This window comes from Trichoplusia ni, chromosome 13 (assembly GCF_003590095.1).
Source record: "Trichoplusia ni isolate ovarian cell line Hi5 chromosome 13, tn1, whole genome shotgun sequence".
In the NCBI taxonomy this organism is placed as follows: Eukaryota; Metazoa; Arthropoda; class Insecta; order Lepidoptera; family Noctuidae; genus Trichoplusia; species Trichoplusia ni.
In genome coordinates, this window is record NC_039490.1 from 10,364,190 (window position 1) to 10,391,872 (window position 27,683).

Below are 27,683 nucleotides of genomic sequence, written 5' to 3' on the forward strand. Positions count from 1 at the left end.
TAAATTGAAATCGCTGGAATCATTCTGGAAGACACCCAGACTTAAAACAAGCATTCGTGGATTACACAAATTAAATGCTAGTCCTAAGCAGGGGTCACGTCATGCTCAATGGGTTTGGCATGGAGACCTCAGCCACTCAGATATCCATGCAGTCATTTCAATATTGAATTTATTGTTTTAAACACGACTGGTCATAGGATTTTAACATTTACAGGATTAAACTTTGTTTATGGGTACATTATGTACCTCAAACATTTATATTTTAATTCACATCGGAAAAGCAGCTGCCTATAGCGTCTTTATTTTAAAAACTAACTGTTGCCCGCGGGCCCGCCCGCTACAAATGGAAAATGATCCCACGGGAAAATAAATTCCGGATAAAACTATTTAGCGTGAAAAAGGATCATACATACAAACTTTGGCTCAACTCGATTTAAGCGTCTAGCTGATGTAGTCTCGCGTAGCAGACGTGATAGCAGCGTGTTATGTCTAGAATCAGCTAAAACAGCCCTTAAGCGGAAAAGAGTTATTGCAAGGCTCCAGTTATATATAATAAAATACCTAAGAGCTGGAAAGATCTGACAAATTTATTATTTAAAAAAAACTGAGAAAATTTTTAGTGGCTAAAACGTACTATAGTTTAAGTGAATTCCTAAACGTATTTTTTTTTGTTGTACTTGCTTTGTTTTTATTTACTACTATATTGTATCTACTGTTTAGATATTAAGCTAAATGTTTTATATTTTATTTTTGCATGCCTGCAAGGTAAATTATGACAGAGCTTAATGTATTTCTTGACATCTTGTACATGTACCCATATTTGCAAAATAAATTTATCTTTATCTTTGGCGTCTATAATATTAGTAGGATAATTTTGAATATCATTTACGTGGCCTCAAAATGCACGAGCCTTCGCTATTGTGCTAGTGTGTCAAAATTTAAAAAAAAGGGGTTACTAAAATGTAAAATCAAAAGCAGTATAAAAAATCGTTTATTTGTCTTAAAACTATTACATATTAATTAAATCTATGTACTTGCAAATTAGACACCTTTAATAAATATATAATTTATTTCTAAATCACGCTAATTAATTACAGGGTAGACAGATGCACTAACAACTAGCAAACTACGTCATATTTCATTGCCTAAATTGTTTTGAGGATGGACCCTTTTTGAAAAATATCTTTGTATTTGTATAAACAAACCGTTTGATTAAAAATAAGTAGGTTTGAGTCAAACTAAAAATGGTTTGAGTATATCCAAAATTTTTAAGAGTTGTTTGCAAGCTGTGTCAGCTATGATTAAGGAGTATGTGAGAGCTCATGATTTAATTGAGTAGTGTGTATATATTTTGTATAAATTTAAACTGGGCGCGAAACCTATTGAAATTAGTATGTTGCAGTTGCGAGAGCAGTAGGAACTTGAATGGCCCATTTTCTGTGTATAAAATGCCTAAAATTTATACATACAAGTCAAAGTATTTATACAATTTTTATACAAATTTACAATCGATTAATGTTCGCAAACGTAACGGTTTTCTAAAAGGGTGGGTGGTGTATAAACTTCTTGCCAAGTATGCTGTAAAATGTGGGTATTTTAAAATTATAATACTAATTCATAATTTTCGTGAAGAATTTTGTGCGTTTCCAATACTTTTTTAATATACTTATTCAAAAACTGGTTCTAGAATATATACAATCTTTATACAACATTATTTTTATTAGAATATATAAAATAAATATTGTACATTTGTTGCTAATAAAAAATACCCTTATTTTACAGCAGAACTCATTCTAAAAAAATCGTCGAATAAAATGATAACAAAACAAAAATATAGTCAATTTACCAATAACAGTCCAATATAAACAAAAATATAAATATTTACAAAATTATAGAAAAAATAAAACTAAAAAATACATTTTTAAATATTGATTTATACATAATTAGGATTAACTATTTTTGTATATAAATGACTTTTCTCAATCACTCGTGACCCAATACTGAAACGCTACTGCGACATAAGACTACTTTAAGTCACATTCTGTCTCTGACACTTTAAAGGGTACATCGGTCAAACTAAAGTAGCATTTCAGTGTTTGTCGTTGATTCAAATCATTCACTTGTCATGTTTTAGTTATTGGTGTAAGCTAAGCGATGTCCGAATCGGGAATCGAACCTTGCTGTGTAAGTCGAATATTCGTACCACTTAAGTCATTACAGCGTAGTAAGTTAAGCAAGGTCTGCCAAGGTTAAGCGTTGGAAGAATGTAAGCTTTATGAGAACCGTGTTTTTATATAAAAATATTGGAGAGGGTCATGAAAACGGAAATAAAATAATGGCAACACTTTAAGCATAATTATGTATGAGTGTTGCCACACCTTAAAAATAAACAAAAAAATTTAGACATTTTTTAGTGATTGAATCTATTTGTGTTGTTTTTGTAATGATATTAATATTATAAAGGTGTTAAATAAAATGCCAAATTTTTATACTTTTCGTGAGTCAACGATGTAAATACTTTACACTTGAATAACTTGTATATAAAGGTTTATAAATGCAGTTTTTTTTGTAACTTATATCTGTGGTAAATAATGGCTTTTGTAATTACAATCAAACGTATATAGCAACACTGTTTTTTGTTAGTGATGTTATGTATATGCAATTTCGGATACATTTAAATGATTACGAATTATTTACTAGTTTCGGTTAAGTATTTTTTTTAAAGATAAGCAAAATAAAAGTGAAAATTCAAGACTGGTTATAAATTGTTCCTTTTATACTTCGGATTTATCCGAAATTATCAGAGCCTTTTATACAAAATTTCGTTTACATAAAATTTATTTTCTGGCATATCCGATAGATTCGGTTACAGAGTTATATAACATCACTAGTAAAAATTGTTTACAGAAATCATTGTTACTTATATGCGTTTGATTGTACTATTGTTGCTAATTGTATGAGGAGTCATTAATAATTACGATTAATAATTAGTAACTTAATCATGAATTTTAGATTAATATTACGTGTAACATTTAATTCTAAAGATTTTTGAATCGACGCAAAAAACTCATGTTCTCATATTTTTTTAACTATGGGTAAATTTTGAATAATTTATGGTATAGGTTTAAAAATAGGAGTAACAATTAAACAAACAGACAACATATTAGTTTTTATAATAATAGCGGAAAGATTGTAGCATTAGCCTGCCAGACATGCCCGTCACTGCAACTCCTGTAAGCCAGGATCTACAATGAAACTAACGAAAACCACCGAAACACTTAAGTTCGGTGTGTCTCAGGGGGAACAATTAACTGACTTGGAAACAGCAGTTAATTGTTAGTCACAAGGCCTTGAACCCACGTTCCAAAACTGGGATTAAATACGTCGGCAAAGACTTCAAAAATAAAATGGATGGGGTCACTTTAGCATAGACAGTGATCGCTGGGCCAAAGTCACCACACTATGGGAGACAGCGGATGGACGGCATCACAGCGGGAGGCCGCTTACCGCGCAGACTCGTTCCATGAGGCCCAGGATAGAGACTTGTGGAAGAATTTGGGGGGGGGGGACATTAGCCCAGCAGTGGACATAGTGGGCTGTATAAAAAAGCAAGATAACGATTGATACGTTAAATTAATGCGGAGGCAGTGCCGTATTATCCATAAGGCAGTTTAGGCCAGTGCCTAGGGGCCCACTAGGACCAGGGGCCCACCACTATGACTAGGGGCCCAGCACTCAACTGTGGCCAAAGTAGGCATCTAAAAAGCTCGATAAATTTTCACTGAATGAAAATAACTTGAACCCAGGGGGCCCCCACTCCTTTGTTGCCGAGGTCTCGGGGCCCCTGGGCTAATAGACCCGGGGATATACCGTAACAGTGGACCACAGTGGGCTACATAAAAAAGTTGGGCAAAATAAACATAATATTAATCTAAAATCAAGGTCATTGGTAATTTATTTATATATTAAAAGGAGTTTATTTATCTTATTTACAAGTTTTTAGTTTAATTCAGTCATTGATAAGGCTTCTCAATGTGTCTATTGCAATTAATAACGAGACGGTTGCTTAGCAACCAAGTACTACCCAATCACGTCTTAAAGTAATATTACAATGGGTGTGAGAGAGATAGCTATCTACACGTGTATAGCTCTGTCACGCTTCCACAGCCATTATAATATTACATTAACACGTGGTAGTAGATACGTAGTTCATTTTAAACCATAGTTTTAAAGGTATATAACATATATTTTAGTAATTGGTTGCTATATATTAAAAAAAAAACTAAAATTAAATTATTCGTCTAACCGTAGCTTTACAACAGTTGGGTTGCCATTATAATAATTGTAGTTATTGGTTGACAACATATTAAAAAAATGTTGTAAATACTTATATAACCAAAACTACAAAATATGCAGTGAGGTCTATCCTTCTAGAGATTGGTTGCCAATAACCATAACCAACATGATTTTTAACTTCATAAGACTTGCATTATTTTGTAGCCATTGGTTGCTAAAGGTCTGTAGTCAATGGTTGACGGTTGCCATCAGCATACTGGTTGCTAAAGACCCGTATTGCATGGTTGCCTTCATCACCGTTTTGTTTGTCTGCTGCAGGTCCGAAGTTAATGGTTGATGGTTCTTGGTTGGTTAGAACCGTCCTTGAGCCCTGGCTTCAGCTACGAACTTCCTGACGTGCACTATATAGTCTAACATGACAGTCGCGAACGCAGCGTCTAGGACGAACTGAGGGATTTTGCCTGGAAAATTAAATAAGGATTGTTAATTTATTTGTTTGTCGGAGGAGCTCGTGGCTAAGCTATAACTGTATCAGTGAATCGATCATAAATCACTCATTAAGGACCTCTTTGCCCGCCTTGCTAGCAACATGAAGTCCATTGCCGAAACAATAGGTTTTGTTGATCAACTAGTCCAGTTGTAATTGAGCCAAGTGCTTAGTTAAAGATTTATAATATAACGTGAAACCTCCATACCTTTAAGGTCACAACACATGAGCCACTGGAAGGTCGTGTATGTCTCTATCTTGCCACTCGGCAGCTGAACTGAGCGCGGCTTTAGGTACCAGCAACCAGTCTTATTTTGACCTCTGAAAAGTATAAAACAAGTTTTTTTTAAATCACAATGTCCTTGGTGGAATTTTCTATTAGGTATCTTGGATTTTTTAACATTAGAAAACTACAGACGACTGAGTGTTTTAACAAAAAAAAAATAACATTTTTTTTTAACATACAACCGACTTTAAATAAAAAACTATGGAGCCAAACGTGATGATTATATGGGACCAAATGACAGCTATTTCACATTAAATGAACAAAATCGGTTCACCCATTTCGTAGTTTTTAGATAAGAAACATGAAAAAATAGAAGAATTGAGAATTGATTCCAAGTTAAATAAATATTTGAATTATGTTATTTATAAAATATTGTATATCTTTAGCATTTTAACACTATAAATAAAAAAAAATGTATGACCTGTCTAAGATCAAACATAAACTATTTTAACTACTATTTTAAAATGCAATTTCAGATAGGTTTGCCTTTGTACCACAATAACTTAGGTTGCCAGCATAAGCTACAATTTAATATCTATCATTTATTTATTAAAATAACGGTAAATATAGATAAATCTTCTGAAATTGCTTTGAAACAATGCGTATTCAGTAAAACAATGAATAAAAGATTGAAACATCGCTCAATCATGCAATTATCTCATTGATAACGTAGATGTATGAGAAACAGGTGCAAATTGTTGCGTGACTTTAGATTAATATTTCTATAGAGAATTTAATTAATATTTATTAATTATTTATTTATTTACACTTTTTATACAATATTTGTACAATGGTGGACTTAATGCCTGAGGCATTCTCTACCAGTCAACCATAGGGTGATGCGGTGATATAAAGAGGTAGGTGTACCTAAAAATAAAAGTCATAATACACGGTGATTTTTTAGTCGTCTTACAAAAGCAGCCCAGTTCATGTATCCGACGTAAAATACCCGTAGGCGCGATTATTTATTTTTTATCATCAACTAAGATAATAAGTACGAAGAAAATTAAATAAGAGAAATCTGAAATATACTCTTCAAAATGATAAAAACGCCGCCGCCCGCGCCCCTCACCATTGTTACAAGGCTCGGACCGCGCTCGCAACAGAGCTAAGTTTCTAAAAAACTACGAATTACATCATAATATTGAATAAAAATTGCATTTAATTGAATGTGTTCTAGTCATTGGATACATGAACTGGGCTGCTTTTGTAAGACGACTAAAAAATCACGGTGTATAATCATGAAAATTATCTTAATATAAAAATAAAATCCCAATTATACATCATACATAAAGTGCAATATGTAGACTTACTTATTTACATACTAAGGAAAATGATACTCATACGTAAGATATATTACAATATTACATACACATACTTAAATTTAAGAACTAGGAAGATGAAGGTTGTAGGGATATTTCTGTGACACGATATCATATTGGTATTAGTTAATAATTTCTGGATAAAGGTTCATTTATTTAATGAAACACATAGTGTACTGCACTGTACAAATTGTTGGTGAATGGTTGAATATGGCCATTGTTTGGAAAAAATGGGAACAAAGCGTGTTTTTTTACATATGGTGTTAATCCTTCAAAAGCGCGCGAAGTCGCGGATACATTTACTATATTTAAAAACTAAACCGTTGCCCTAAAGCAAAGAACTCAGTTGACAGTTCATATTAAAATAACAAGGCCTTTATGTCTTGCAATAATGACTCTTATGTACTCACAATAATGTCTATTATATCAATTGAGGTTAATTACTTATAGCAATGTAATTACAGGAATTTATTCAATAAAAGAGGGTCTTTGTTTATTTACTTAAAAGTTTATTGATTGTTTAGTAAACAAGCCAAATATTTATATGGGGTTGTTTTAAGGTTATAATTTTCATAAGGCCGATAATATAATATAATAAGAAGAAGGATTTTTCAAATAGGCTATGGAAAATAATTAGCAATAACAATAGCCACCTAATAAATTGTTGTTCGCCAAAAACGTTAGCAACTTCGATTTTAATTTAATTATTTGTTGTTTAATTAAATTACGCACTTTATAAAAAATCTGTTTCGGCATAGCACATCAATTTAATTTGCAAACCCTTCACAACTCCCTAAGAGCTATAATTGTGATGAAGAAACGACGTTACAAACTATACAACAGGACACGATATCCCAGCAGTGGGACACTTTTTCCCAACCCTGGGACTCTTTTCCCAAATACTGGGACACTTTTGCCCAGCATTGTGACATTATAACTAGTTTTGCCCAGCATTGGGACACTTTTTCTCAAAACTGTGACACTATACCCACTTCTTCCCAACACTGGGAAAATAAAAATCCCCTGGCACTCACCTCACCATATCCCTGTGCGGCGGGTACCCGGGCACGGTGACGCTGACGCCGCTGCTGATGTAGCTGTGGGGCTCGCGGTCCACGACCTGCCCGTCGGCCGACAGCGGCGCCGTGCGCCTGAGGATCACGAAGTCGCGAGCCGCGATGATGCCGCGACCTCCGCCAGCTGTCACCTGGTACGATAGGTCGATACCCGGGCTGATTTCCTGGAGAGGAATGACTTGTATTTTATTGGGTTTTTGGTCTAGTGGTTAGTGATTGATAACGTGATTAGTGATTGCTGTGACAGAGGTTGTAGGTTCGCTTCCCGACCAGGATAAGTTCTTTGTGATAAGCACGATTTTATATTCTGGTTTTTCATATAATTCTGAATCAATCCGCGCAAAAAAAGTGTTTTTTTAAGTTTATCCTGAGTTAAAATGCAGAACGGTCAAAGTCATCTTCATAACTGTTTGGGACATTTTAAAATGCATTTTTTATTATATTACATATATTTACATTTTGACCTTCACCTTTTTATACCATCTAAAGGGAGTATTGTTAAAACTTGGCTGGTCACAAGTCTGTTTATCAGTTATCGTTTTAGGGCCTCTGTAATGGTGATATAATTCACCTAATATGAGTAAGTAATGTAAGAAATATATAATATTACTAGCTTACAGCAAACGTTGTTTTGCCGAATATTTTTATTCTAGTTGTATGTATTTTTAATGCCACATTATAAAAAAAATAAAAACAAACAATTTTGTCCAAAAAATAAAATATTTTTTTTGGTGTGCACAACTCTTTATCACTTAGGGGTATGAAAAATAGATATTGTTCTATTCTCAGACCTACCCAATATGTATACAAAATTTCATAAAAGCCGTGTCGGAGGAGTACGGTAACTAACATCGTGACACGGGAATTTTATATATTAGAAGATTATGTACAAACCTTAATTAATTCACTTTTTAATATAGTAGGGTTCCACTCGGGCAGTCTTGTGATATTGTCTTTGAATTCTTCGTATAAAAACTTCGGCGGGCATTCTACTACACCCTGGAAAACAGAAAAGAAATAATTATAAAAAAGGAAATAAAATAGTAGCTAGAAAACTAAAAAAAAACAATGATGGAACAAAGTAAGTTAACCAAATCTATTTGAAAACTCAGAGAATCCTAAAAATTATCATCGTAGCTTTTTCCTGTGTTGGGGGCGAGTTTAAGTTTACAAGGAGCGACTGCCTATCTGACCTCCTCAACCCTGTTAAAGGCAACACGATACCGCTTAGTTAGACTGGTTGTCAGACTTTCTAGCTCCTGACTAGGTTGTCGGAAGCTACAAAATTTGACTGTCTTTACGGGCGTAACACATGTCAGAAGTGTGCTAATAACAGCTGGGACCCACAATTTGGCATTCCGTCAGTTAAGTTACTCTAACCTAATGTACGGGATCCACAATATCGCTAACCTAACCGGATTTTTCTCTATGGGTGCTTATAGTATCCTAAAAACTAACACCCCTTTCTGTTTATTTCGCAAGCGCCATTTAAAAAAATATATTTTTAACTCATAAAAAATTGATTATAAAATTTATCTTGTATTTTTTAAGCCTATATCAATTTTTTATCAAAAACATTTCGTCGTTACCAAGCGAATGCAACGATTAGCCATTCATTATTATTAAATAAAACCTTGATGACGACTCGATAATAAGCCTACTGCATAGTTTGAATGATTAATAAAAATAATTAAAGCCTGATTAAAACTTTAATAGGATTATAAATTAATTATCTGTAAAGGTTTATGGATTAGCGGTATCGTAGTTATATTTTTCTTGTTTTTGTAATGGTAGGTTTTAACTACTAAACTGGAATACCTACATAATATATATTACTAGCTGACCCAGCAAACGTTGTTTTGCCTAATAAATTATTTCTAGTTGTAAGTATTTTTTAATGCCACATTATAAAAAAAAATCGTCCAAAAAACAAAATATTTTTTTTTTAGTGTGAGCAACCCTAAACAATTAGGGGTATGAAAAATAGATGTTGTTCTATTCTCAGACCTACCTAATATGTTTACCAAATTTCATAAAAATCGGTCGAGTACGTTAACTAACATCGTGACACGGGAATTTTATATATTAGAAGAAGATGATGTTGGCGCAAAGTACAGATGGACCTATAGTAGACATAAATAAAACTAGTTGTCTCGGCACACTTTGTTTCTCCACATAGATTTTAAGCAAATTCTAGCATTAATTGCCTGTAGGGTATCAAACACCAACCAAGTGCGACTCGGACTAGCAGCACTAAGGGTTCCGTGCAAAATAATTATTTCTTTGTTGCAATAAATCATCCGTGAAAATGACAAATATCTAGCTATCACGGTTCATGAAATACAGAATGGTGACTGACGGACAGACTGACAGATAGCGTGACAGATACCGAAGCTGAACTAGGCTACCCCAAAAATAAGATGACGGACAGACTGACAGATAGCGTGACAGATACCGAAGCTGAACTAGGCTACCCCAAAAATAAGATGACGGACAGACTGACAGATAGCGTGACAGATACCGAAGCTGAACTAGGCTACCCCAAAAATAAGAAAGTATTTTCTTTAAAAAAATGCGTTGATCTCAGTTACAAACAAAAATATGTTGAAATCTACATTATTTTTGAAACTTATGGTCGAATATTAATAATAAATTTTAAGTGGCAACTTTAAATTAAATTTTAAATTAAATATGGTACATAACAATAAACAATACCTCTTCTAATATGGCAAAATATGAAACCTCCTCTTTAAAGACGGTTCATTAAAACATACATGTCTATCTTGAACCATTGACCTTTCGACTATGTCCCACTTTCTGCATGCATGCGAAGCACACGACTGCGTTATCACAAGATATAAAATGTATGTAGACATACAATAAGCCATGCGAATGACCGGCTTACTTCTTAAGATAATTATAAATATTATAATACATTTGAATTTGCAGCTTGTATGTATGATAGAAATAAGGGAAATATTGTTGAATGTTAAAATGAGTTTGTTAAGTTATAACAGGGCCCCAATACAACTATTTACGAAGGCCGATGAAAAAAAAACCGATTTTTTTTTTAAAAAATCAAATTAAAAAAATCCTCAAATTCAAATTTTATGAAAATCGGTGCAGGTGGGTTGAGGAGGTCAGAGAGGCAGTCGCTCTGTAGAATACTACTGCTTAGCTGTGACTGGGAGCCGACCACAACTTAGTTGAGAAAAATCTTGGCTGATGATGATGAATGGGCCATGTTGAGATTGTTGTATGGGGTGACGCGAATTGATAAAGTGAGAAATAAAGGAGGAATTCAGATATATTTTTTTGAACTTGCTATATCCCTTTCAATCTCTATTTTAAAAGAAAACAAATATCAAAAGTTTTTAATTCAACTTTCAAGCAGACCTTTTTCAAAGCACTTTCAAAAAGTTACAATACAACCTATAGGTTCCAAAATGTCATTCTCATGGAGAAGAAACGACAAGAAACCTCAAACTCAATTGAAATTTTTAAAACTATTGTATACTGGTCAGAAAAAAGTTGTCGAACCTATTTATAACCTAAGTATAGGTGAAATACTTACAGTAAACCTGTACACCTTCCCGAATTGCTCCGTCCTCCTGGACTCCACGATGTCCCCCTTGTGGGAGCCCTTCTTCTCCACGTGCCAGTTCTGGAGGTTGACTATCCTCCACGCTTGCAGCATGCTCTCGTGCGCTTGGGCTTTGTATTCATCTATCTGGGAAAGAAGAATGTAAGTTCAGATGGGTTGCTCAAAACTGGGAAGGTATATAGGAAAATTTGTGAGGAAATTGGAACAGCTGCAGACATTTTTGGGGTGCTTAAAGCCAGGATAGAGATTTAGTAGCGGATTAATCTCTCATTTAATTAATAGACGACTCCAGTTTTAAGGAATTTAAAATCTTGTATCGCGGGGTCTTTCAGAAACATTCAAGTCAAATGCACAAAGACACCCAAACTCAGGACAAGTATTCGTGGATCAAACAAATGCTGATTTGTGTGTATTGATTCCTGATCATATTTCTGTATTGCACCATTTTTCACTGAATTACAATCGATTGCGGTATTGGCCTACTCAATACGCAAAATTGTCAGTCGTGGTGGCATGGATTTGTATGCACGAGGTGCAGGTTCTAAACCAATGCAGGCAAAGTATCGATGTGTCTATTTCAGATATGTACTTTTGTATCTTAATTATTCTAAGACACCAGTGACAAACAGTTAATGAGAACATGGTGAGGAAACCCTAATATTGTAATATGAAATCGTCAAACCGCAGTGAGCTGGCGTGGTTATCAAGGCTCAAACCTTCCCTTTAACGGAAGAAGATTGTGCCTAGCTAACTACCCATTTCACTAAGTACCTAACAAAGTTTTATAAAGACTTTCTTTCTGGAATTGACTAAATACCTGACCTAGATAATATGTCATAACATGTATAAAAATACGCTATTTTTAAGAGCTAGATATCCCCTAGCCTAGCAAATGAAAAATAGGTCGTTGAGTTAAAGTAACATAATATATTATAAATCGATATAGTGAAATATCTTCAACAACTTTCACAGAGCGCCTCATACTAAGCAAAGCTTAAACAGTACAAGATAACTGATAAACATACTTATATATTTCTAAATACATACATATTATAATAATAGATAAATTGCAACCAGACATAGTAAAAATGATCGAGTTCATCAAACAAACATTTTGTCCTGGGTGGGAAGCGAACCCACGACCTCCAGTATAGCAGCCAAGGCCTCTAACCACTAGACCAACAGGTCAGCATTATTGTTATCTATTTTCGTGACAGATTTCGCTGATTGCAACATGTTTATCAATATATAATTAATTCTGCATATAATTATGTGTGATAACATGTATATTTCCTAATTATTATCTATTTTATAAGCGGATTTGGATTTGTTGAATGGCATTGAATTTAATGCGATTATTGACCGTCAGTTTTTTTCCTAGGCCTAATATTATGCAAGGAAATTGGTTTACATGGATCATTTTTTTCACATGCAAACAAGGATTTCTGGTTTCAAATTAGACCTGTATGGTAACATCATAACTATACATATATATTTTTATATAAATACATATCTATACATTGAAAATAACAACGAAATACCAAAAAAGCACCTAAGTTTATCACACGATTTTTTGTCTTGAACGGGAATCGACCTCACGAGCTCCGGTTAGCAGTCAGGGATACTATCCACTGCACTAAGTTCACTGAAGATCTTAGCTTAGAAGTGTTGTAATGCCGGGCATGCGTGGCGGGCTAGTGCCGAAAAATATATATTTTTAACAACAAAAGTAAATAAAAACTAGGTACTGAGAAAAAGTTGATGAAATTTCTATGGGACCTAATAATATTAGTATTCCACGTAAAATGAGGTAGTAAAAACGACATTTTGGAACGATTCACAAGGAATGTCTACCTTTTGTTTAACTGGTAAACAATACCCCTGTCAAAGTCAGCTATACCTACAAAAAGTACCAAAAAAATGCATTCAACCTTATTTCTTTATACTAAAACGATTAAAATTCAACTTACAGTCAACCATTCAGCATGAAACTCCTCCTGATGCGTATTAAAGATGTATTTCATCCAATTTGTGAGTGAAAAGCCGAATTTCGTGACTTTCTGTTCATATTCCTCTTGAGTTTTTACATCTGATAATTCTTCGACGCGTTTCTCAAACTCCGGGTCGCTCAGTGGCGGTAAAGCCGATGATGTAGCCGCCATTTTGGATTGCTAACTTTTTTTTAGGCACTGGTATTGTCTGTTATGATTTTCGTTGATGTCAACGTGTTATTTTTTTTTTGTTTTTGTAGACTATTTTGTAAAAGATGTTGGTTAAGTTAGTATATAGGGTAGACGAATGGACATTTTTGAATCAAATTGTTTTTTGGTTTGTTTCAAAAATGTTTCATCGTGTAATGTCGACGTTGTAATTTTTGAAAAGTTTGTAAAACATTCACGTCTTATATATGAATATTATAACGACTGTGTTTTTAAGCTAGATGTATTTTTAATTCATCATCGGCCTAGCCTTTTCCCAACTTTGTTGGGGTCGGCTACCAGTCCAACCGGTCTCAGCTAAGTACCAGTGTTTTACAAGGAGCGACTGCCTATCTGACCTCCTCAACCCAGTTACCTGGGCAACACGCACCCCTTGGTTAGACTGGCTGTTAGACTTTTCAAGCTTCTGACTACCTGTAACGACTGTCAAAGGTGTAGGAATAACAGCCGGGACCCACAATTTAACGTGCCTTCCGAAACACGGAGGAACTCCCTATGACAAAGATGGTCACCCATCTACGGACCAACCGCGTCAAGCATAGCTTAACCTGTGATCGAATCACTTATGCGGTTATAGCTTAGCCACGAGCTCCTCAGATATATTTTTAATTATTATAATGAAACACGTTTGCTAACAGTCAAAATTACCAATACTGACAAAGCGAGACGGCAATACACTACACATAACGTTATCTCTTACACAAAAGTTCGTCATATTTTAACAACTTAATATAGGCAACTGACGTCTATAAGTACTATTTTGAATAAATATAAATATAATCGCATTAATCATTCGTCTAAACGCCGTATGGTTTTCAAGGCCGTTGTTTTTGCATATACTTTTCTGCAAGACAACCTTTGGACTAAGACGTGTCTAATTATAGACTCTCATTGTACTTTGCATAGAGCTGAGTCATATATCTCACGCAAGAAATGAAATAAACTGGCAACAAACTGGAATTTAAACTGATTTAGTTGGTAAGAGCATTATTTGGACAAGTTGTAATACATTGCCGGCAATGATGCATCACTTTTGATACCAGAGCCTCAATTTAAAACTATTAAACATAACGAAATTGGATTAAAATGACATTATCCGTTTCAGAAAAATATGTATTCGGAAATTCAGTACAGGGATCCGATTCTGCTATTTACATTCTGGCTGATGAATTAATGGAAATTGGATTAAATTAGCACTATTCGTATTTTCCTAAGCATTTTGCCAATACAATAATTGTAAATTCAATACGGGGCGAAACACTCACTGTCAATACAATGTATTTTCAAATATTGTGTTGTCAAAATGCTTAATGGAATAGGAATAGTTTCAAATTTAATTTAACTGCCATTTGTTCATCGACCATTGTAAATAGCAGAATTGGGGCACATATCTTTAATTGATTATTCCTTTGTATTAAGCTGTGTTTTTAATTTTAGTTTCGTATACACCGCTGCGCAGATATACATACAGATAAGTGACCTACTTTTACTAGGAGATATGTAAATATGAACGGAGTTTATTATATTGTTGTGGGCGACCTTGGATTTGAAACAAATATTTGTTATTTAGGATGTAATGTATTGGTTATTGTCTTTTATAAATGGAAATATTTTTATTTTTAATTAACTATTTATTATTTAATATTTATTAATAACTTTTATTATAGAAAAGAAATTACGAAGATTGAGTATAATTTATTCATAGTAAAAATATTTTCGATTTTATTTTGAAACCATGGACTGACTGTTTAATTAAATAACTGTCTTGATTGGCGAAGGTATAGCGATCAGCTGTTCAATAATAAGCACCAAAAACTCGCATTGAAAAATGTCTACTATGTTTCTTCTTTAATAAACTAATGCAAAGAGACTTTTGGTTTTTCATTTTGTCTTTCAAATACTGTCCAATGAAAATAAATAGATATTATACAGAGTAACCTCGAGGTTATTAGCGCTATTTTCTTCTTTGCAATCATTATTAATGATAGAACATATTTAACATAAAAACTTCATTATTTGATTGGTTCATTCGATTTGTGGTTATAAACTAGTTTTAAGAATTTTAATGAATTAACGACTGTCAACGAATTTAAAATTACCGTTTTTAAACCACTTTTTTATATAATTAACAATACAAAAGTTAACGATTTTTTACTGAGGGCCAAAAACCACATATACAAGTATATTTTTATCATTTTTTATTTATTTTCCTTTGATAATATTATTTAAAATATCGGTTTACTCACGCGTATTTATCGGGATAACCCGAAAAGTTGGACCAATTAACTCGAGACTCTAGCTCATGATTAAAGACTCCAGTTTATTCCGAAACTATTCTAACAATCCCGATAAATACACGTAAATAAACTGTTATTATACATAATTATAAATCCGCATTATAAAAGTTATAACATAAAATTTTCGTATCGACTTTCAGAACCTTGTACATATATTCACAGTGAAACTATATTTATTTATATTTTAAATGAAAAATTAACACGTGATAAATTACCGCGGTATGCGTGCGTTCGCTACGAACCTCGTAGTAATACTATTTTATCTTTACTCGCTGTGCTATCATTACGTAGGCTCGCTGTACGCTCGTAAACAGAACTGTTTGTCAATTGTTTATTTTAGTCGTGATATTAAGCTAAAAGTCAATAGTTACACTGGTATATTTTTGATGACGTGAATTTGGGTCTTAGAAAAATATTGTAGAGTCATGTCTATGTAATTTTTGTTTTTGTGTTATGTGGTTATGAGGTTTTTTTTTTAAATAAGCTACTATTAAATTTGTTTTAGGACTTTGTCGAATTTATTTAGTAAATGAAAATTTGGTTTTTATTTAATTTTATAAACATTGCATTTAGCCTATGCTGTCGCACGATTGTGCAAAAGGAGTCCCAAAATATTTTGCTATGGAGCAACAGACCAAAACGTTAAACTTGAAAACACTTTTTTTTTAATCGGTAGTTAAAAATGTAATATTCATATTACTTTGTTTTTGGCCTCCTAATCTATACTAATATATAAAGCTGAAGAGTTGTTTGATTGTTTGTTTGAACGCGCTAATCTCAGGAACTACTGACTCAAATTGAAAAAATCTTTTTGTGTTCAATAGACCATTAACCGAGGAAGGTTTTAGGCTATTTAACATCACGCTGCAACTAATAGGAGCGTAAATACAATGGAAAATGTGGCAAAAACAGGGAGAAATATTCATCTTCGAGGGCTTTTGTTCAAAGATTCCTAACTTATATCTTCTAACCACGCGGACGAAGTCGTGGGCGACAGCTAGTATTGAATACATTGCATAAGTATTGCGTGTCTAGAATAAATACCTATTTCCTTTATATTCTTATCTTTTAGCAGATCTTAGGTACTTTATAGCATACTAAATAGTTCAAATATGCGTATGAATCATTTTCAAGTCTAAAGTGCTAGATTCGAGGCCGGACGGAGATTTTAAAAAGCGTTGTTTTAGATTTATTGATGATGTTTTCTTTGTAGATTATAGTATTTTTTTATTAATAAACTAGCTCTTGCGCGCGACTGCATCCGCGTTGTTAAGTTACGGGACAAGTTGTTAAGAGCATGCAAATTCTCCTTGTTTTTTGTAAAATACTTTATTATTGCTCTGCTCTTATAAATCTTCATTTTCGTTTATATCCTATAGCCTCCCTAAACACACAGGTTATCTAACATTGACAGATTTAATCAAATCGGACAATAGTTCCAGACATTAGCGCATTCAAAGAAACAAACTCTTCAGCTATTGTTATTTTAACTTAGTATTCAGGTTATCTACCCTAGTTTTTGTAGGTTCCTAATGTGACATCATGAAAATAACCTTATTTAATAAGCGAATTTATAACCAAAAGATATTCTGATTGAAAACACAAATTAATATATTATGCAGTTACCCTGAACGTTGGTTTTGTTTACGTCAGACGTTTAATAGATAATAAATTATGTTTATTTTTTACGATAAATGTAAACTGTTTCGAGGACATGAGCAGTATTTTCTTTTCATTAGTCACAAATTTACGAAAAACAAATATCAGTTTGAACAAACGCAACGGAAACCTAACAAAACACAATCATCACTTGCCAAAAAACGAAAAATAAAACACGATTTTGTACGCGATAGTACCCCGAAAAATCTCAAGATAAAAAGAACTATCAATTTGATAAAACAAAGTACTATAAATATTCACGTGTTCAATCACTTGTACACAATAAGTACACGCGATATTTACGGAAAGTTCGACTCATGTATGCACGCGGTGCTATGTGTGAATTGTGAAAGCAAATCAAATCAAAAAGTTTCATTTCAAATAGGCCGTTTCTCAGGCACTTTTAAAACGTTACATTACTGACTCTAGTTGCACAGCAATCGTATTGAAACTTTCATTTGTGTGTTCATCCTAGCCTTTCCCCAACTATGTTGGGGTCGGCTTCCAGTCTAACTGGACTCAGCTAAGTACTAGTTTACTGCGACTGCCTATCTGACCTCCTCAACCCAGTTACCTGGGCAACATGATACCCTTAAGTTAGACTGGTTTTCACACTTTCAAGCTTCTGACTACCTGTAACGACTGTTAAAGATGTATGAATAACAGCCGAGACAAATTGACGTGCCTTCCGAAACACGGAGGGAATCGTTATGACAAAGATGGTCACCCATCTTCGGATCGCGTCAAGCTTAGCTTAACTTGTGATCGACCTACTTATGCAATTATAGCTAAGTTTAGCTTCTTAATTAGTGTGACAGTGACACACAAATGACAGCTGTGTTATTAGTGTTATTACACAAGAGTTACACACACTTGACGCCGCGAGCAAAGATGAGTTAAATTTACCGTATAATGAAATAAATACGTTAGAAACAACACGATGCACACGTTTGTGTCGTATCGAGCACGCGACTGGGCACGACGCGTGCGCTGCACGAAGTATATAAATTAAGTGTTGTACACTTGCGTGCAAGTTAAGTGTCACTCCTTTTTTTATTGTTGAGTAGTCAAGTAGTTTTTGCTGAAGGGTTTCTATCACCTTTTATAGTTTTATTATTGCTATGGTGTAAAAGAGATGCTATATCTAGCAAGTAAGACAAATTGTACAATTGTTTGTTTTCCCTAATAAAATAAAATAAAATATACACCATATAATGCGTTGTAACGCTTCCACAGCGTAAAATATTATTTAAATATCTTTTTCTTTGCAAATATACACACCGAGATATAGATTCTTTGTAAGTTATAATATTTTTTTAAATATCACTCTATTCATATATCATCAAAAACGGTCCAGCCTTTTTATAGTAAATTGTATTGTCATTGATATGATTGTATTGTAATTGTCAGCCTGCTAGTTTATCGGGAAGTGCCTCAAAATTGAGTTACAAAAATCCAACCGGAACGAGAAACAAACAAACAAACATGAAAGTGAGTTTATTATAAAAACGTGGGAAAAATAATGCCTTTTCTTAAAACGTACAAACGAGTATACTCGGTCTTGATAAATACGCGTGAGTAAACATTTGCATAAATCCTTACTAATATTATAAATGTGATAGTAACTCTGTCTGTCTGTTACGCTTTTACGTCTAAACCACTCAACTGATTTTAATGAAATTTGGTACAGAGATAGATTTGACCTTGAGAAAGAACATAGGATAGTTTTTATCCCGGACTTTTGAAGAGTTCTCTTGGAAACGCGATATAACCGATGTCGCCAGCGAAAAGCTAATTTAATTGTAAATACTTGATCCATTATTTTGCACAACACTGTACGCTATATGGACCGTTCTGACCTTGGTCACTGCGAATCGAACAATTATTGACAAGAAAAGACGTCACGAATTTAACATTATAGAGTTGTTTTTGTATAACAATGAGCAATGGTTTAGTGGGCAATGTGTTCAATGTTGAGTGTGATGAGTTAGGTTCAATGTTGGGGTCAATAGTAAAAGTTTACTGCATTATAGGGTATCAAAAAGAAAGAGCTAACTGGACATCACTCACTTTTATGTACTATAAAAAATATAAAATACCAACATAAATACATATCTAATATATAAAATTCCCGTGTCACGATGTTAGTTACCGTACTCCTCCGAAACGGTTGGACCGATTTTTATGAAATTTTGTACACATATTTGGTAGGACTGAGAATGAGAACAACATCTATTTTTCATATCACTAAGTGACAAGGGTTGCCCACACTAAAATTTATTTTTTTTATTTTTTGAACGAAATATTTGTTTTCATTTTTTTATAATGTAGCATTAAAAATACATACAACTAGAAAAAAAAATCGGCGAAACAACGTTTGCTGGGTCAGCTAGTTATAATATATATTTCTTAGACATTATATATAAAAATTTACAAAATTATATTATATTACGTGCATTCACTTAATACATAGAAAGATAAAATAGAATTTTAGATACGTGTACTATTAAAAATGAGGCTATTACTGTTTCCTCTCTCCTAAGATATTGCTGTGCCCGACAGGGTCCGTAATGGTTCTGTATCATTATATATTTAAGACGGTCATGTACATTATGGAACGTAATAAATTATTGACTATTGAGTACTTAAAAAATGGAGTATAGCTAAGCAGTAGTTATTTCAGGTCACCTCAATCCTTAATCCTAATACTTAACACAACTGTCTCGAAGGTCGAAAAAATTAAATATGAATTGGCATCAATTGATCCAAACTGTATTTGTCCTTATTGAGACATTTATGCAGATTAGTCGATCGGGATATTAATTAATGATACATTGTTGCTGTGCAGGTATATCTATAGATAGTAAAGTATCTTTTGGATGACCTGTTGGTCTAGCGGTTAGTGGCCCTGACTGCTATACCGGGGGTCGTGGGTTCGATCCCCACACAGGATCAAATGTTTGAGTTATGGGTACGATAATTTGTTCTGTGTCTTGGTGTAATTTATCTACATTATGAATGTATTTAGAAATATATAAGTAAGTTTATCAGTTGTTTAGTACTCATAATACAAGCTTTGTTTAGTTTGAGACTAGATGGCGTTGTGTGAAAGATGTAGTTTTTTTTTTGGACGAGCAATTTCTTAAATGAGGGCTGATTAGCGTTTTTATGTTAAATATATAATTCTGGACCTACGTGATTACGTTGAAAAATGATGCAATGGTTCTTTTGCCTCAAATTTCACTGGGCTGCACGATCTCAGCTAGCGGCGCATGGCGAACCAATTGGGTAGGTGACACGGGTTTGATGCTTGCCTAAATCTGGGTGTCTTTGAGCATGTGAATTGAATGTTTGTGAAAACCACCGGCGACATAAGGATTGAATTAAAAAAAGACAGAAATAGCCTTGAATACGAAACGAATTTCTTTCGTACATGTCCCAAATGTTACCAAAAACCGTGTTACGTCAGCACTCACCTGTTCCTGCGTCAATATAACCTGTTCCCCGGGTCGTCGGGGCCGGGGGCTGGACTCGGGGGTCTCGACTGGCGAGAACCACTTGACGGTGGACTCGGCGTAGGACTGGCCCCCCGCGGACCCGTGAGCGGCCAACAGGGGGGTACGCTCAGAAGGACCCCCAGTGTGGACTGGAAGAGGGGAGGTGTTATAAGATGAAGTTTAAGAAAAAGCATAAACCTGGGACAATAAAAACTTTTAAAATCGGTCGAGCCATCAGAAATTTGAGGGGAGGGGGGGTCTTGTAAATGGCACGACCGATTGTCATTTAACATGTCGCTTTGCTATGACGATATGACAGATAAGAGAGATTAACATACATGGTTAATTTATGACACCCCTCTTTTTGGGACGGGGGTTAGAAAAATGGACTTCGAGAGGTCCCAACTAAATAAAAATAAGCAAAACAGTGTTTTTGCCTCCTTTATATTTTTACATTTGTCGTTATAGCAGCAATAAAATAAATCATCATCTGTCTGTACAGTTCATGAGATACAGCGGGGTGACGGACGGACAGACCTCAGTAATAGATTTCCCTTTTTTACCCTTTGGGTACGAAATAGTTTTAAGCTCCTCTTTTTTACCCTCGTTACTTGCACCTTATCATCTCACAACTCTTATTTTTAGCTACATAACCTCAACTCTCATCTTCATCTACCACATACCTATCGACTCGAGGATCTGCTTGGCCTGCAGCTCTTGGGGCAGCACCCTGAAGTCCAGGAACCAGGCCTCGCCCCACGCCAGGGTGAACGATGTCAATATGAGGAAGACTTCGTATACCGGTTGGACTGCGTTCACCCACTTGAGAATATATAAACATTACAAACATATAGATGTGTTTGTATTACTGATCCCCGCGAAGGATAAGCGTTTTTGTGATGCATTAATGCTTGTTCGAGTTTTTGTCTTTGTGCATGTGGCTCGAATGTTTGCGAAACCTCCAAGACAATAGGAAAATAAAAATAAAAGTATGTATGCATTGCGTCTTAATGTTGGGAAAAGACACAATATCCCAAAATATATTCCCAGCAGTGGGATATACTGCCATAGTTTTTTTTTTACAAAGTGACAGCATAATTTTATTTATTTTTATGAACATGTAAACTTTTAATGAAACATAACTAATAGGTTACGAAAGACATGATGTTATCAAATAAATACTTACATCAAATACGAATACTTTTGCTATTAATAACGCACACGTGCACCCCGTCGACAACTGGAACAAAACCAGCTTATCAATTCATTTACACGAATAAGCCCAACAGTGGGCTAACATGATATATGACAGTCGGGATACCAACGACATAACATGGATTCCGAATATACGATGGTATAAACATCACCACATTTCATGACGTCACGCTTTACTAAGTATTCTTCTTAACTGAATAAAGATTTGAGGCTTGTGACGTAATAACGTGTCAATAATTGTAATAAGGAGTGACGTCACATTTTACTGCATGTTTATAGTTCTGTTTGTTGTACGACTAGAAAGAATATGCAAAGTATGAAATTTTGTTTGAGCGGATAGCCGAGTGGTTTAGGTCACCATGGTAAACCCACTGAGCGCGATGTGTGATTCGATCCCCGCGTTGGACAAGCATTTGTGTGATCCACGAATGCTTGTTCTGAGTCTGGGTGTCTTTGTGCATGTGACTTGAATGTTTGTGAAACCCCTGCGACACAAGCATTTAATTCCGTAACTCGAAGCCGTTTTTTTTAAACATCTTGTAAGGAAATAAACTAATATTCTGAAAATAATGTGAACTTCCCTATTTTCAAAATCAATAATGACAATAATAAAGTACTCACCGCAATAATACTCCAATTATTAATATACAGCACAGCGTAGAACAGCAACAGCAGGACAAACCGACAGACAGCCACCATCACTATATCGAACAGCGACGTCTTTACGTTGTAGGATAATATCTCCGTGTCCATTATCTGACGGAGCGTCTCGCCTCTCATCTGTTAGTAAATGGGAGTTTGGTTGATAAAGGTTCAGCAGTTTTTGAGGTAGGGGGACCAAACATAATATAGAATATTTTATTCAAATAACGCTACTATGTGGTACTTTTTGAAAGTCAAACTAATTCATTTCACAACTTCCTAAGTGATCATTCAGCACATGGGTTAAAAACGTGGCTTCGATAAACCATGAATCGTCTAAGAGGCCTGTGTATGCTAAGTGTGGCCAGAACGAGGATCGCCGAATCAAAAAATAATCTTGTAGAAGATGTGCTAAATAGGTTCTGCCAGAACAAACATAATACCTGGGGGGGATATGTTGACTGCTGCCCCACCCAAAGACCATGTCCTCCCATGTCTCTCACACTATCCCGCTCTCACTCAGTCCTTTCATCCCCACATTAATATCCAATATTACTCACCATAACACATATCAACCACATAAGACTAGTGAAGAGAAGGTCGAAGGTCACGAAGAGGCAGAAGAACCTCCTCACCGTGGACATCTTGCCCTGGGGCCGGTGACCAGCCACCAGGTCGTCAGACACCAGGTTCAGGGAGTGCGAGTGCGCTGGAACGAGGAGAATAGGCATTATTGAGGTGCAGGTTCGATGCTAAGGCATGCTTAATGTCACTTTTTCTAAGTCATTGTATTGGGGAATTCAAAATATTCAAGTCATGCCAGAGCTACAATTCTGCTGTTTACAATGGATAATAAGTGAATGGAAATTGGATTGAATTGGCACTATTCGTATTCTTCTTAGCATTTTTCCAACATAAAAATTGGAAATCCAGTAGGGGGCGGAGTAATTTTATTACTATTGTTATTCACTTTGGACCGCCATACATAAGGGTAGATTAGGTCCAAATAAATAACATCTTCATTTATCAAAGTCAGTAAAACCTTCACAGTCATTTGAAAAGAAAAAACTTTTACATGGTTTTTTCACCTTCAAACCGCTGGGCTGTACGACCGAATCTTTCAGTAGAACTCGATGGCGTTGTATGAAAGTTGTGGAATATAAACAAATGAGAAGAGACTTACTTAGTGTCCTGTGATGAGGGCTAACACTGCTGAGTAGCGACTCAGCCGCCTCCCTGAAGCGTGGGTGCGACATCACGCCCTCTGGAACCATTAGTTAATCATTAGTTCATTAACTAACTACATTGTTTACGTATATAGACGACGGTTGACTCCAAAACGTATCAAAAGTAGCTATGGATTATGACAACTACATTGGAGGCTCAAAATGTGAATGGATTCAAATCGACATGACTCAAGTGCTAATTAGAAGGCTGTTTCGTATTCAAATTCAATATATTTCTTTTAGATAAACATCCATATGTTAGTGTTTGCTTGTATTATAGAATTTGAATGCTGATTTCAATATTTAATTCTTTTTTCTTAAAATTAACGACTCTCGCAGCTCACTGAATTCTGAGGGAATTCAATCCTTGTGTCGCGGGAGGTTTCGCATATATTTGTCTTGGTTGTGTTTGTGCATGTGATTTGAATGTTTTTGAAACCTGCTGAGACACTAGGATTAATTTCTTAAACGCGACACATTTTTTTTAAGAAAAAAATATTGCTAAGTAGGCTATTAAGCAAAAAAAAAAATAAACTAAAGCACTCTAGACATTATAGAATACCTAATTTCTTTTGGTAGAGACTACTAGAGACAATACAACAAAAATACAATGACTCATAAATATTGTATTTGTATCAACTTGTAATCGGAGCTTGATAACAACTGAATGAATTAAAAAACATGATAATGCAAAACAGATGTTACAATGGCAAATATGTTTAGAATATTTATATAAAAACTATTAGAATGTCAATGTCATTATATCTAATTTATTAGTGATTCAGAATCGAGGTTTCCATGTGCTATATCTTTTTCCTAAATTGCTGATTCAGTTTTGATAAAACCGTATAGGTTATCTTATATCTTCAGATAGAAATAGGGTACCTGACAAAATAAAACTGTTAAGTCCATACGGCAGATTTCTAAAAAAATCGAATAAATATTTTTTATTTTATTTCAGTAACAAAAAATTTAAGGGGAACTGTGATTATAAAATCTCGTGTGACGTCACTTACCAGTACGCTTTTTACTAGCAAGTGACGTTTTTAGCTCTCACTACCATATTGAAGTGCTTTTTATCTTCCTTAATTTTTAAAATTGTAATAAAAGGAAAAATATGTATTCAACATATATATATGTAGTCAAATACCCTATGCTATCTCTTTCTATCCTCTTCTATAGCAGAGAGGATATCACTACTTCTAATGGCAAGATTATTAGAGATTTGGAAGATAAACACCGCTTTATCTGCAACTAAATATTTAAAGAGGGTGTTAGGTCACTTTTGCTATGATTACCCAACAACTCAAAGCAGGAAAATAAGCTCCAACTAGTTGTTATATTAATCTATATCTATATCTATACTTCTATACTAATATATAAAGCTGAAGAGTTTGTTTGTTTGTTTGAACGCGCTAATCTCAGACACTACTGGTCCAAATTGAAAAATCTTTTTGTGTTCAATAGACCATTCATCGAGGAAGGCTTTGGGCTATAAACCATCACGCTGCGACTAATAGAAGCGAAGATACAATGGAAAATGTAAAAAAAAACAGGGCAGGTATAAATCATAACTTATACCTTCTACCCACGGGGACAAAGTCACAGGCAACAGCTAGTACATACTATGAATGGAAGGAAAACTCATTACAATTCAACTATAAGCAATATAACAGGAAGATAAATCATTAAACAAAACAAACAATTAACCTATGAAGTGATTAAAACTTTATTAAACAACAATTTGATATGTCGAACTTTGTCCTGCTGTGCTGGTTTGTAAATCTAAACCATCCAGTGCCAATCATCATTTCATCTTTGGCCTAGCCTTTTCCCAACTATGTTGGGGTCGGCTACCAGTCCAACCGGTTTCAGCTAAGTACCAGTGTTTTATAAGGAGCGACTGCCTATCTGACCTCAACCCAGTTACCTGGGCAACACGATACTCCTTGGTTAGACTGGTTGTCAGACTTTTCAAGCTTCTGACTACCTTGTAACGACTGTTAAAGATGTAGGAATAACAACCGGGACCCACAATTTAACGTGCCTTCCGAAACACGGAGGAACTCGTTATGACAAGACCAACCGCGTCAAGCATAGCTTAACCTGTGATCGATTCACTTATGCGGTTATAGCTTAGCCACAAGCACCTCATTCCTCCTCGCTCATCCAGTGCCAATCATATGCATGCAAAACTAATCATCGAAATTTGACCAGATTGTTAGCAGTTTAGTGAGATACACACATAAAATCAAGATACATTATTACAAATAAGATTCTTCAGTGTATATATAGATAAAAATGCTTATCAAAGTATTGCTTTAGTAAAACTATGATTTTCTATTATTAGACAGCCATTTTAATTGTATTGTTTCTTAAAGACCAATCACCTATAACAAGAGTAAGGTACACAAGTATACCACAACTCTGGTTTAGATGTTAGAAAGGGATGGAGTGTTTTTAGTCGACAAAAGATATACATGTCCCTATAAGATCCAAACTTAAAGTTAACATACAACCCTGAACAACATAAAAACATTAATACGTTCATAATATAATATTTTTAATCTGTAACTGTGATTCATAAAACCTTATTTAAAGATAGTAACATAGTCTATGATAGTTTTTGGTAAGGTATGTTCTTAAATTGAATAATATACAGTCATCCATTGTTATTTGTTGTTGGTCATTATAATTTCTTTTTGTTTAAAAAATATAGGACGTTTTTATTTTGGACAATGAAATAAAGATATCCTATATCAAAATTCTGTATGAAATGTGAATGAGTTAAAGGGTTAATGTAACTTACTTCCATCATTAATTGTTTTAAAGCGAGTTTAAAGAGATAAGATAATATGTAAATATATTTATACACATATGTTTTGATTTATGGTCATGTTTAATAATAATACTGATAAAATATGTAGGGCAACAAAATAGGTTGCAAATGTAAGATAATTGAATAAATTGAATTAACACTGTTCTCCTGACATAACAGATGTTCAAATCGATCGATTTACGTAAAGGTTTCATTACGCAAAAACAACATAAAGTGTTTTTTGACCTTCAAAAGATAAATTAAATGAACCATCATATTCACCCTTAAACTTCGTTTTTTACATCATTGTTCAAACAAAGGTTTTGAATAGGAATCTACGCAAGGCGTATGTGACATTCAATTAATGCTAATTTAAAAAAAAATCGTAATACAACAAAGACTTACTTGTTTTGTACTAACAACAACACTAAAACACTTAAATTACGAAATGCATGTCTCGCTGGGCGTTGACATAAATGCAGCTGTCACAAAATGATATAATCTAAGCTACATATCGTTTTATATTTATACCAATTAGAAATTATTATCAAACAGTCCAATTGTTATCAAATTAACACAAAAGATGAAAAGAAATCTCAGTTTGGTGTTGAACAATCTCGGGGGTCGTTCCAAGTCTTCAGACAACAGGATAGCAATAGCAATTTAACATGAGGATAACAGGAACAGCAATATGAACATGCTTAGAATTCTATTTAATAGAAATGAAACGCGAAAAGTTGACGCATAGTTTGACAATCTCTCTATCAGTAGCATTAACGTTCCGTTTCACAAGTATTTGATAACTTATTAAAACTTAGTTACTAGACCTAAATTACCTAAATCTCGTATTAATGACAACTGAATTAATTATAATATTAAAATAAATTTTGTTCTCATAATCATAAAGTTAGCCATGTTTCTTGCGTTTTCCCGCTTTGCTAACAGTTTGTAAGTGTAACGAAACGTAGAAAAGGCAATATAGCTTGTTAATTTTATTAATTTCGGCGGGCAGTTGGATATTTTATTTTTATGTTGTACC

General features: G+C 34.3%; 1 protein-coding gene across 1 annotated transcript; it reads right to left on the minus strand.

Moving 5' to 3' along the window:
• Positions 1-1,914: 1,914 nt before the first annotated feature.
• On the minus strand, positions 1,915-27,276 carry LOC113499851 (steroidogenic acute regulatory protein-like). Its single transcript, XM_026880416.1, has 12 exons — positions 27,050-27,276; positions 23,784-23,864; positions 23,161-23,309; positions 22,580-22,738; positions 21,930-21,983; positions 21,427-21,565; positions 20,723-20,892; positions 11,042-11,197; positions 8,362-8,466; positions 7,426-7,631; positions 4,992-5,104; positions 1,915-4,757 (listed from the first exon to the last, which is right to left on the minus strand). Exons 2-12 carry the CDS (start codon positions 23,854-23,856, stop codon positions 4,648-4,650), a joined length of 1,434 nt encoding a protein of 477 aa, XP_026736217.1. The 5' UTR covers positions 23,857-23,864; positions 27,050-27,276; the 3' UTR covers positions 1,915-4,647.
• Between the last annotated feature and the right edge of the window lie 407 nt (positions 27,277-27,683).

Excerpts from the sequence above, each read along its gene's own strand:
- LOC113499851 (XM_026880416.1), bottom strand. The coding sequence starts at position 23,856 with ATGTCGCACCCACGCTTCAGGGAGGCGGCTGAGTCGCTACTCAGCAGT. Across the intron at positions 22,739-23,160 it reads TGTGGTTGATATGTGTTATG|ATGAGAGGCGAGACGCTCCG; the intron begins GTGAGTAATATT and ends ATTTACTAACAG. Across the intron at positions 7,632-8,361 it reads TAAAAAGTGAATTAATTAAG|GAAATCAGCCCGGGTATCGA; the intron begins GTTTGTACATAA and ends ATTCCTCTCCAG.